This window comes from Marmota marmota, unplaced genomic scaffold, assembly GCF_001458135.2.
Source record: "Marmota marmota marmota unplaced genomic scaffold, marMar, whole genome shotgun sequence".
NCBI classification, from domain to species: domain Eukaryota; kingdom Metazoa; phylum Chordata; class Mammalia; order Rodentia; family Sciuridae; genus Marmota; species Marmota marmota.
In genome coordinates this window covers 13468278-13479978 of record NW_026000272.1, presented here as the reverse complement: position 1 = coordinate 13479978, position 11701 = coordinate 13468278, and the positions used below count along the sequence as shown (strand labels likewise).

General features: G+C 37.9%; 1 protein-coding gene across 5 annotated transcripts in view; it reads right to left on the bottom strand.

Annotated features, from left to right (window-relative positions):
* The window catches only part of Arhgef6 (Rac/Cdc42 guanine nucleotide exchange factor 6), a 105846-nt gene that overhangs the window by 63270 nt on the left and 30875 nt on the right, over positions 1-11701 (bottom strand). For all 5 annotated transcript variants that reach the window (XM_048797020.1, XM_048797021.1, XM_048797022.1 and 2 more), the window contains 2 exons: positions 11390-11514; positions 9678-9879 (listed from right to left, as the gene is read on the bottom strand). In XM_048797020.1, coding sequence (XP_048652977.1) covers positions 9678-9879; positions 11390-11514 — 327 coding nt within the window. The remainder of the gene's footprint in view (positions 1-9677; positions 9880-11389; positions 11515-11701) is intronic.

The following is an 11701-nucleotide window of genomic DNA, read 5'->3' as shown; positions in this document are numbered from 1 at the left end:
CTTGAGACCGATTGGCTGGGTCACATGGGCGGAGCCAAAAGAGTCCCCCAATGAGCAGCTCCGTGGTCTGAAAGGGCGGGGAAACAGCCCAATGAGCATCACCACAGAGGAGCCAATCAGCTGGAAGTTTGCTGGGGCTGCTTAGGCTGTGGCTCTCAACAGAGATAAAATTTGTAAATTAAAATTCTAAAAAAAATATTTCCAATCACATGTAGTTTCACTGGAGAGTTCTATCAAATGTTTAAGGAAAAATCAAAATCAATTATATAAAATCTCTTGTGGAAAATAATAAAGAGATCACTTCTGAAATCATTTTTAAATTTTTTTAATTTTTCAATGGACCTTTATTTTACTTATTTATATGTGGTGCTGAGGATTGAACCCAGTGCCTCACACATGCTAGGCAAGCACTCTACAACTGAGCCCCAGCCCCTAAAATCATTTTTGAGAAGGTCTCTATTAGACTGAAACAAACCCAAAGACAGTACAAAAAAGGAAAGAAAGAAAAAAAAAACTTCAGACCAGCATCCCTCAAGTATAAAATACAAAAAAAAGAAGAAAAAAAAAACTTTAACAAAATATTAGCAGATAGAGTTCCACAATGTATTAAAAATCGTATATCATAGGATTCATCCTATGGATGCAAGATTGGTTAAATATTCAAAACAATCAAAGAGGCTGGGCACAGTGGTGCATGCCTGTAATTCCAGCAGCTCAGTAGGCTGAGGCAGGAAGATCGTGAAGTTCAAAGCCAGCCTCAGCAACCTAGCAAGGCCTGAAGCAACTTAGTGAGATCCTGTCTCAAAATAAAAAGTAAAAAGGGATAGGGATGTGGCTCAGTGGTTAAGCAGCCCTGAGTTCAATCCCCAGTACCAAAAAAAAAAACAAAAAAAAAAATCAATATAACCTGTGCCCTTAGAAGTCTAAAAATAAAAATTACATAATAATTATCAATAAATGCATAAAAAGCACTTGACAAAATTCAACACCCATTTAAGAAAAACAAACTCAAAAAAAAAAGAATAAAGAGAAACTTCTTCAACTCAACAAAGGGCATCTACAAAAAACCTTCTTCAGCCAGCATTTTATAAAACAGTGAATGACTGAATACTGAATGCTTTCTCTGGGATTAGGAACATGACAAGGATGTATGTTCTCACCACTCTTCATTCAGCACCATGCTGAACTTCTAGTTCTCTCTGCAGGCTTGCTCTAGGAAGAGGGATCAACACAAGGAACAGAAGGAAGACTAATTTGGAAGAACAAACTTGGGAAATCTAAAATAACACAGCTCTTGCAAACAAATGGCTTCATGAAAAAATTCAAGAGGGGGATGCAAATAGAAAAAACACCAGCACTATGACCTCAGTGACAGTTTAAGGCCTTTTTGTACTTCCTTTGTTCCCCACCCCCCTTTCACTACTCTCACCATGTGAAGTTCTCTCTGAAATCCATGCTCAGCAACATGCAAAGAAGGAATAAATATGTGGAGGTTGAGAAGAGACAAGTTCAGTCCCTAGGGGTAGTTTATAGTGACTTAATCAGAACTAACATGAAAACATAAATATTTGGTGGTGTTTCTAAGGCAATAAAAAGATTGGTCAACAAGGGTACAGAATAGAAGACACAGAGACAAATCTACATAAATACAGTCATCTCATACTAGACAAAGAGGCCATAAACATTCATAGTAGAAAAGCCTCTTCAACAAATGGTACTGGGAAAACTGGAAATCCATATGTAACAAAATGAAATAGACCCCTATCTCTCACCATGCACAAAACTCAACTGAAAGTGGATCAAGGAAGTAGGAATAAAACAAGAGACCCTGTGCCTACTAGAAGAAAAAGTAAGCCCAAATCTTAATCATGTCAGCTTAGGAACCGAATTTCTCAACAAGACTCCTAAAGCACAAAGAAGTAAAATGAAGAATCAACAAGTGGGAGTTATCAAACTAAAAAGCTTCTTCACAACAAAGGAAACAATCAAGAATGTGAAGAGAGAACCTACAGAATGGAAGAAAATCTTTGCCACCTGCACCTCAGATAGAGCATTAAATCTCTAGGATATGTGAAGAACTCAGAAACTTAACACCAAAAATAAATAACCCAATCAATAAATGGCCAAAGGAACTGAACAGACATTTCACAGAAAAAAAAATCAGTGAACAAATATATGAAAATATATATCTAACACTTAGAGAAATGCAAATTAAAACAACACTGAGATTTCATTTCACTTCAGTCCGAATGGCAATTATCAAAAATACAAGTAACAATAAATGTTGATGAGGGTGTGGGAGTAAAGGTCAACTCGTACATTGCTGGTGGGACTGCAAATTGGTGCAACCACTATGGAAAGCAGTATGGAGATTCCTCAGAAAAACTGGAATGAAATCACCATTTGACTCAGTTATCCCACTCCTCAGTATATACCCAAAGGACTTAAAATCAGCATACTACAGTGACACAGCCACATCAATATTCACAGCAGTTTAATTCACAATAGCTAAGCTATGGAACTAATCTAGGTGTCCTTCAACAGATGAATGAATAAAGAAAATATGGTGTGTGTGTGTGTGTATGTGTGTGTGTGTGTGTATATATATATATATACACACACACACACATATATAGATATACACACACACCATATTTTCTTTATTTTATATACACACACACACACAATAGAATATTATTCAGCCAGAAAGAACAATGAAATGAAATTCTGGCATTTGCTGGTAAATGGATGGAACTAGAGACTATCATGCTAAGTGAAATAAGCCAATCCCAAAAAACCAAAAGCCAAATGTTTTCTATAATATGCAGATGGTAACACACAAAAAAGTGGAGGGGAGGAGAATAGAAGTTCATTGGATTAGACAAGGGGGAATGAAGGGAAGGGAAGGGGAATGGGATTAGGGAAGACCGTAGAATGAATCAGACATAACTTTCCTCTGTTCATATATGAGTACATGACCAGTGTAACTCCATGTCATGTACGACCACAAGAATGGGAACTTTTACTCCATGTATGTATGATATGTCAAAATACATTCTACTGTCATCTGTAATTAAAAAGAACAAAAATTGGTCAATTTAATTAAATCAGTGCAAAAGAATCAGTCAGTGTAAAGAAATATTCACTTTTGATTCTTTCCTCTTTTTTGCTAATGTCAAGATTCTTAGTATTTGTTGATGGTGATAGAACTAAAAGAAATATAGAGATAAACAGTTTTTGTGGACATGGGGCATCTATGTGATACACCTGAGGGATTAAAACAGAAAGTTGAAATATAAAGCTCAACCCTAGCCTTGTTTTATAATGAGCAGGAAGAATTATTTCTTAATCTGCTTTAATACAAATTTAATTAACCATGTACCTAATAATCCCCTCAATTGGTATCTATACTTGCCTACTAATGTTTTAGAAGGATTTAATGATCCCTTAACAGAATTAGAAGGAGAAAATAGAATTTGTTCAAAATATCTCCTCTAATCATACTTGTCTCAATGCTTTCCTGACATGGAAAATTTTTTCCAGGAAAATTTTTAATGCAAAGTCCTAACAAAACCCTTTGCCTTTCTAGGTAACAGAACAAAGACAAAAATAAAAAAAGATATAATTTATGATGTTATACATGCACTGGCAGAAGTTTCTTTGTTATATTAATAACATATTAGTTTATAGATTACCACTACTTTTTAAAAAAGAACAGGAAATCGTATAAATGACTAATTTTCTTATTTACAATGTATCTGACTCAAATGAAACAAAGGAGTAAAGGCCCTTCTATGGCTTATATAATGACTGAGTTTTCAATACATATACTTTCATGAATAAGATCTTTGAAAAATATATTTCTGCTAAAATAGGGGTTTTTCCTCACATAATAAGAAATTTAGAGATAGGCAAGAATAACTGGTAACAATGGCTTCTTGATGTCATCAGTGTCCAGGTTCCATCATTTTTGCTGAGAGGTTTGTATCTTTGTTCTTGTTTGTTTGTTTGTTTTTGTAGTGCTGGGGATGAACCCAGGGCTTTCACCATGTTCAACAAGTACTATGCCCTCAGCTACATCTCTAGCCCTTTGGTGAGATGTTTTTATAATCATGGTCATAAAGACACACACTATCTTCAGCCTCAAGCTCATGCTGAAAGCATATTTGAGTATTATGCTCAAATATTCTATTTCTTAAGTTTCTATAGTATTAGGTGGGCTGTTCTTTATGTTATACACCCCTTGAAATCAATCTTCTCTCAAAGAGCAGAACAAAGCCGTCCCTAGGGCTTTGGCCATAGTTATCTACAGACAAGAGTTACAGTGGAATATGAAACTTACAATGCCAAGGGAAAATTTACTACATCACAGAGTGCAATGGTGTAACAGCACTCTGCAGGGTGAGGATTATATGGCTCTGGACTTTTAAGGCATTACAAAAGTTTGTGTACTGTCAAGCTATATGTATGAATTTGTCTCAATTGATGACTATCCAAGCAACCCCAGTATCACACATTGGACCCAATAGTAATCACATGGAGACCACTGAAGTTCTTCAGTTACATTCCTAATTCAACTTCATAAATGGCCCAATAGTTTGTATGGCAGTGGGGTTTAAATTTTTAAATTGAAGCTTTTGTTTCCCTGAAATATGCATTTCATCTAAGAATCACTATTTTTCAACCTCCTGCAAGACAAATCTTCTTTCCTAAGTTACAGAACAGAGTTTATGGAAAGAAGAAAAAATGACAATATTTTCTAGACTAAACATGAAAAAACAAGCATTAGAATTAATAATGTCCCTCTGCAGCATCCTAGATAGATTTTGGCTTACTATTTTGTAGAAGTGGCAAAGAGTTGGGTTGAAAAAGAATTCAGGTCAGCAAAGATTTATTGCTCATCTAACTTTCCCAACAAGAAATTTTCATTATACTATGTTAATCTATTGTACTATCCCCCAAGCTCCCTCTGCTCTGTTCTACCAGAGAACCTTCATGGTGTCTTTTTTCCCAACCAATTATTATGACTTAGATTGTCCCTCCCCTTATTCTGGGCCTGTCCACAGCCTGTCTGTCTTTCAGCATTCAGCTCAAGCCCTATCACTTCCATCCTTAATGCACTTTCAGCCTCAGAGTTTTGATCTGCAATATATTTTACACTTCATTGCCTAAAACCTTATACTGTCATTTGTTTGTTTCATCTCTAGTTCTTAATCTCCCTCCCATGTCCCTATCCACACTGTTTGCTGGAAATATTTGGAACTATGACTTGCTACACTTTCACTCAGCAACTCTCAAACAATCCATCATCTTCAGTATCAATCATCACTAACTCCCAACACACACACACACCACCACCACCCATCACCACCACCAACACGACCAACAACAACCTCCTCCTATTTTCTCCACTAACTGAATTCAGCACTATATTAGTTTGTTTTCTGTTGCTATAACAACATACTTGAAGCTGGGTACCTTATAAATAAAATAGGTTTATTTATCTTGAAGTTTTAGAGGTCAAAAGTTCCAGATTGAGTGGCCTCATCTGTTTGGCCTCTAGTCAGGGCTCCTTTGGCTAGGTCACAATATAGCAGAGAAATGGAAAGGAAATCAGTCATGTACAGAAGGGGAGATCACTTAGTGAGGCAGAAAGCCAGAAATGTTCAGGGTCCAGATTTACTCTTTTTGTAACAACCCATTCACACAGAAACTAACTGGCATTCTTCAAGGACTACATTAGTCTCTTCCAAGTGTGATGCCCCTGGTGAGTAATCATTGCTTACTAGGCCCAACTTCTAAAAGTTCCACAACATCTTAACACTGCCACACTAGGGGCCAAGTTTCAAACACATGAACTTTTAGGGGACATGTTCAAACCATATCCAACTATAATAAGTATGGATAAAACACGTCTTATGTTTAAAGCCCTGTGTTATGGAGACAGAAAGGTGCATAAAGATCAATAAGTTCCCCTTGACCTCCCTATCAGGATGATTAGATGCCCCTCTTTTCCTTGCCACTTTCTATAGAACCTTGTAGTAGCTCTATCACTGAACTTACCATACTATATTCTAATAGCTTCCTCTTATTTAGATCTCTGTTTATGTCATTTACTCTAGCCTATCCTGTTAGTTGTGCATGCACTTATCTTGACTATCAAAAAGTTTTAAGGGGCAGAGTCTATGAGGAATAGATTGTTATAGATGCCCTGAGTACCTAGCCTTAGGTACCATGAGGGCAAGAGTCATGTTTTATTCTTCTCTACTCTACCAGTGCCCAGGACAGAATTAATATCCTAATCATGGGAAATAAATCTTTATTGGATGGCTGGATGGGTTATAGTGCATGCCCTAAAGAACCCACCATCAAGCTGAACCCCTAGATGTAGAATTATCCTCACCTCTTCCCTTGTCCTCATAATTAATCACTGGCAAGTTTTTAATTGTTTCAACAACATGTACTGTATCCATCCACTTCTCTTCCTCCCTACTATCACCAAGATTAGTCTATACCACTATCTAGACTGCCTGGACCTCAGCAATAGCCTTTGCTGGCATTCCTGAAATTCAGCCCCCAACAGAAAGATCTTCCTACCACCAGAAATATCTTCTCAAACCACATGCTATCCTCTGCTTAAAACTTTACATTGGCACCCTCTTCATGCAGTTCTAGCTCAAGACCTCAGTCATACTCTTTATGTACCTAATTTAAACCCAAATCACTCTGCCACCCATATACCATGCTTTCCTACTTTTGTGCTTTAACTTACTACCTCCCTCTAACCTTCTATCTTCTTCCATCTTTTAAGACCCAGTTCAAGTTCTTAGACCCATGTATGTCATTGTTAATTGAATTGTGTCTTTCTGCTCCACCAGCATCTTATTTAGATCTCTCTGTCACTTACTCTAGTCTATCCTGTTAGTTGTGCACGCACTTATCTTGACTATCAGAAGGTCCTAAGGGGCAGAGTCCATGAGGAATAGATTGTTCTAGATGCCCTGAGTACCTAAGAGATACTCAATGAAAACAATGAATTTCATTACATACCACATGATATTCATTCATTTTATAAATATTTACTGAGCACAAGCAAAATAGAAAAGAATATCCCTGCTCTTGTGGTGTCTACATTTAAATGGTGAGATTTAGAGAGTAAATTAAATAAATAAGCAGTAATATAGCATGTTAGATGGAGAGAAATGACAGATGAATAAATAAAGCAGGAGAGGGGCATAGAGGCAGTGGGGACAGGGTTTGATTTTCTCCTGTGTGACCAGGAGTTTCTACTCTGAAGCAGAAAGTAAGCAGAGCAGAAGGAGGTGAGGGAAGCAACCATGTTGACATCTGAGGAAGATGGTCCACATAGAAGGACCATACAGGAGACAGAAGTCTGTCTGGCACAGGCAGGCAAGAGGGCAGTATAGCTAGAATGGAATGAGTGATGGGTCAGAGGTCAGAAAAGAGGCAGGATCCTGGAGGACTTCTAGGCTATTGTGATGACTTTGGCCTTTATCTTTTTTTTTAATTTTTTAATATTTATTTATTTTTTAGTTCTCAGTGGACACAACATCTTTGTTTGTATGTGGTGCTGAGGATCGAACCCGGGCTGTACGCATGCCAGGCGAGCACGCTACCACTTGAGCCACATCCCCAGCCCGGCCTTTATCCTTTTTGAGATGAGGAGTTGTGACTCAAGTTAAGTTTTGAAAGAATCACTCTGGCTCCTGAATTTAGATCACATTACAGAAGTGACAAGAACAGGACCAAGGACACCAATTAGGAAACTATTGTACTGAGCTAATGAGAGATGCTGTTTCATAAACTTCTAATCCTAGGCCATCTCTGACTAGCAGGCCTCCTGTCTCCCAAATCTCAGACCTATCCTTAACATCTGGTTTAGCTATTTCTTGGGATTACCTAGGTGCTTGACTCAGAGTCAGAATTTACCATATGAGTCCCAAATCAAAGAGCATATAGGAAAAAAAATTGAAGGGAAGGGGTTGGACACCAGAACTAACAGTCTGGGGCAGTCCACAAAGGAATGACCAGACTGCTACAAAAGGTATCATAATAGGGGACACCATTATGAAAGCCATCAAAGTGAGGACATGCTATGCACTTCCCATGTCCCCTCAACAATGCTTGGAATTTCCAGACCAGGCAACAAGGCCTGTTCCTTTTGGTTCTGCAGATGAAGACACTTAATCAAGGAAAAAACGTCAGAGTAAATCTGGAAAATGTTTTAGGAGTCCTAACAAGCAGATTATATCAATGGAAAGATGTAGCCATGGGTAAATATCAGCTGTAAAAATCATCAGAACCAAGGAAATTCCAGGCAAGGCCTGTGAAAATACTTCAAGGCTTAACTGAAACATCTCAATTCCCAATAATTAAAAATACTGGAGGCTGGGGATGTGATTCAGTGATAGATTGCTTGCCTAGCATGCATGAGCTGGGTTCCATCCCCAGTATTGGGGAAAAATGTTGAGAAGTCTATACACCACAAAAATAATTACAAATCTGGTAGTAAACATATTTCATTAAAGGATATGCCCCTTTTTATCCAAACACAGAAAGTGTGCAAACTAAATTTTATCTTAAATGCTTTTGGGAGAAACTTCTAACAATGGTTATCTAGGAGGAGGGGTAAAGAGAAAAGGAACTTTTATTGTCTACGCTATATTTCCATAATGTTTCATTTTATTTACAGTGAATCTATAATTTTATTAATTAAAAGTAGCAATTTGGAGGCATTAAGAAAGCAATGAAGCTAGGTGTAGTTGTGTACAACTGTAATCCCAGCAGTTTGGGAGGCTGAGATGGAGATTGTAAACTGGAGGCCAGGCTCAGCAACTTGGCAAGGCCATAGGCAACTTAGTGAAACCCCATCTCAAAAAATGAAAAAGGTCTGGGAATGTAGCTCAGTAATAGATTGCACCTATGTTCAATTCCCAGCACCCCCCCCCCCAAAAAAAAGCAATGAAGATACCTACAGAAGAGATAACGCACAAAGAGCTATTAACTGAAAGGAGCCCTTGGGTGGATATTATTAGAAAGTGAAGTCTGTGTTGTAACATGCTTTTATGTATCAGAGTCTTGGAATTAGTTTGGTTTGGTTTTGTTTTAGTTTGGTTTTTGAAATATAAGTAGAGTTTCCCTTCTTTCTTAAGAATATACAATAGGTTAAAGACAATAATGTTAATAAAGCAGCCAGACAACTTCCTACAACCCTATGATTGTTATCTCTCAAACACATCTTTGAGGCATGTAGTCTTAGGTCTACTTAGGGCTAAAAAAGGAAGTCAGCACTTGGCCTCCTTTATTATTGTATTCTGCCATGGAGACTCAGAGTAGCAGGAAGGACTATGTACTATATTACAGGGGCCTGAATTAGTAGACAGAAAGGGACATAGTTAAGGTGGAACAGTTGTCTGAGCTTTGAATTCCTTTGCTTTTTTAGCTTTCTGTTGCCTTGATGTAATCTAAATACAACTTTGTTTCAAAATATCTAACCACAGATTTTTCCCAGTTCTGTTCTAGTCTTATTTTTGACTACACATGTAAGTATAAACAGTTTCTGTTAACCAATTAAAACTACAAGATTTTCAATAAGAAAATTTCAACAAGAAAACACAAAAGTCATATTCAAAAAGACAGTTAAAGGTCTCACTTACCACTGGATTTAATTTCTCGGACATAATTACTAGGGAACCAGCCTGTTCTCCCATTTAATGTGCCTTCCCACCAGCCTCCTTCTTCAACTCGAGTGACATAAATGATGTCCCCTTTACAGACTGACAGCTCATCTTCATTAGTCTGCTTAAAGTTGAATCTTGCCTTCACTATCAACTGGTGACTTCCATTTTCCGTCATCTCCTAGAGAAACAAAAGCCACAGCAGATTAAGAGGCATCTAATTGAGGCATAGTAGAAATTATATGGTTTTAGGTAAGACCTATCCTTGAGTGACCAAGAATAAAACCCTATATCCATCTCAGTTCTGATTTTTAAACTTAGGAGTCTATGAATGGCCCTCCGGAGGTATTAATTAACCCCTTGAAACTTTATGCAAATTTTTGCATTGTCAGAATGTGTATTTTGGATGGGGTCATAGCTTTCATTTCCCTCTCCCTTCATCTATTATCTAAAGATACCTATTTAACCAACCTAAGTAATAGAGTGATGATAAACGATTTCACCCTGCCTCTACCCAACACACAATCTTAGCCCACATATTAGGTACTAATCAACTCTCACAGAAATCTGTTCCTATCTTCCAATTACTAATAACATCTTAATTTGGTCATACTTGGTCCCATGCAAAGGTCAAATATCTCATAGCTAACTAAATTAGGAATAATTTTAGCCTGTCTTGCATCAATTGGGCTTAAATTTTTGAGACCCTTTTGAGAAAATAATAAGCACAATGGCTCTTTACCCAAACGAGTTCATAAACATGACTTTTGGTATAAAATTTAAGAGGGTACAAATGGTGTGGTGCCATGTTTATCAGCTTCTCAATGAGATCTGTGGTCTCAGAAAGGTTAAGAACCACCCGTTTAACTGCTTTGGAAGTAACAGGACATGATGGCCTACAGGGAGCAGGTGGCTTTTGACAGAGAAGAGAGGCTTCACCCAAAGACGAGATGGAGCATTTCCTCCCAAATAAAAACTCCCAATAAGATAAAATGCATCAGGACATGGTGGCACGTGCCTATAATCCCAGTGGCTTTGGAGGCTGAGACAGGAGGATCACGAGTTCAAAGCCAGCCTCAGCAACTTGTGAGACCCTGTCTCTAAATAAAATATAAAAAGGGGGTAGAGATGTGGCTCAGTGGTCAAGTGCCCCTGAGTTAAATCCCCGTACCCTCCCCCCCACAAAAAAAAAGACCAAACGCAAAGACAACTGGGAGATCTCAATATAAAAGTTCATCATAGACTGATATTTAAAATCAAGTCTTACTCAAAGAGAAAAATAAAGATGACAATAATGCTAAGAACAGCACTGAATATTTATTGATTGCCTACTAAAGTGCCAAGTACCCACTTAGTTCTAATAAACCAAGGAATAGGGAAAATAACAGCAAAGTGTCATCCGGAATAGTCATAATAACTTATATTTGCATAGCACTCTCAGTTAAGTAACTTGCCAGATTCTAATAAGCAGCCAAGCTGGGGCTTTAACCCTGATTTTCAGACTCTGGGCCCCACATGCCTGATTTATTCCAAAGTCTAGCCTGAATGGGTGTTTAGTTTATAGCTAGTTTTCTTGGTGGCACCCAAAACAAACAGAATGACAATTTCACCACATATGAAAATGCAACTGGGATATGAGTCCTATTTTATGAATTTTAAAGCAGACAGGGAGAATTGGGGACTATACTTACCACTGTCTTTGCCTGCTTTTGCAGCCCTGGAGCTGTGCTAGAAACTGCTCCCTGTGGGTTTGTCTGAGAACTGTTAGCAGCACTAAGAGAAGAGGAACGTCCACATGGTCTTTCTGAGAGCTGATCTGTGAAAAGAGGAAAAGGCATGGTAAAGGAAGCACTCAGGTCAGAAAACCATCTACAACATAATCTTGTATGGGACTTTATAAAAAGCATCCTAGCTATAATCCCAATGGTATTGTTATGAACATGCCAACTGTGTTTCAAACCCACCCCCACCCCCGCCTCCTCCCTTTTTGGTGGCCAACTTCT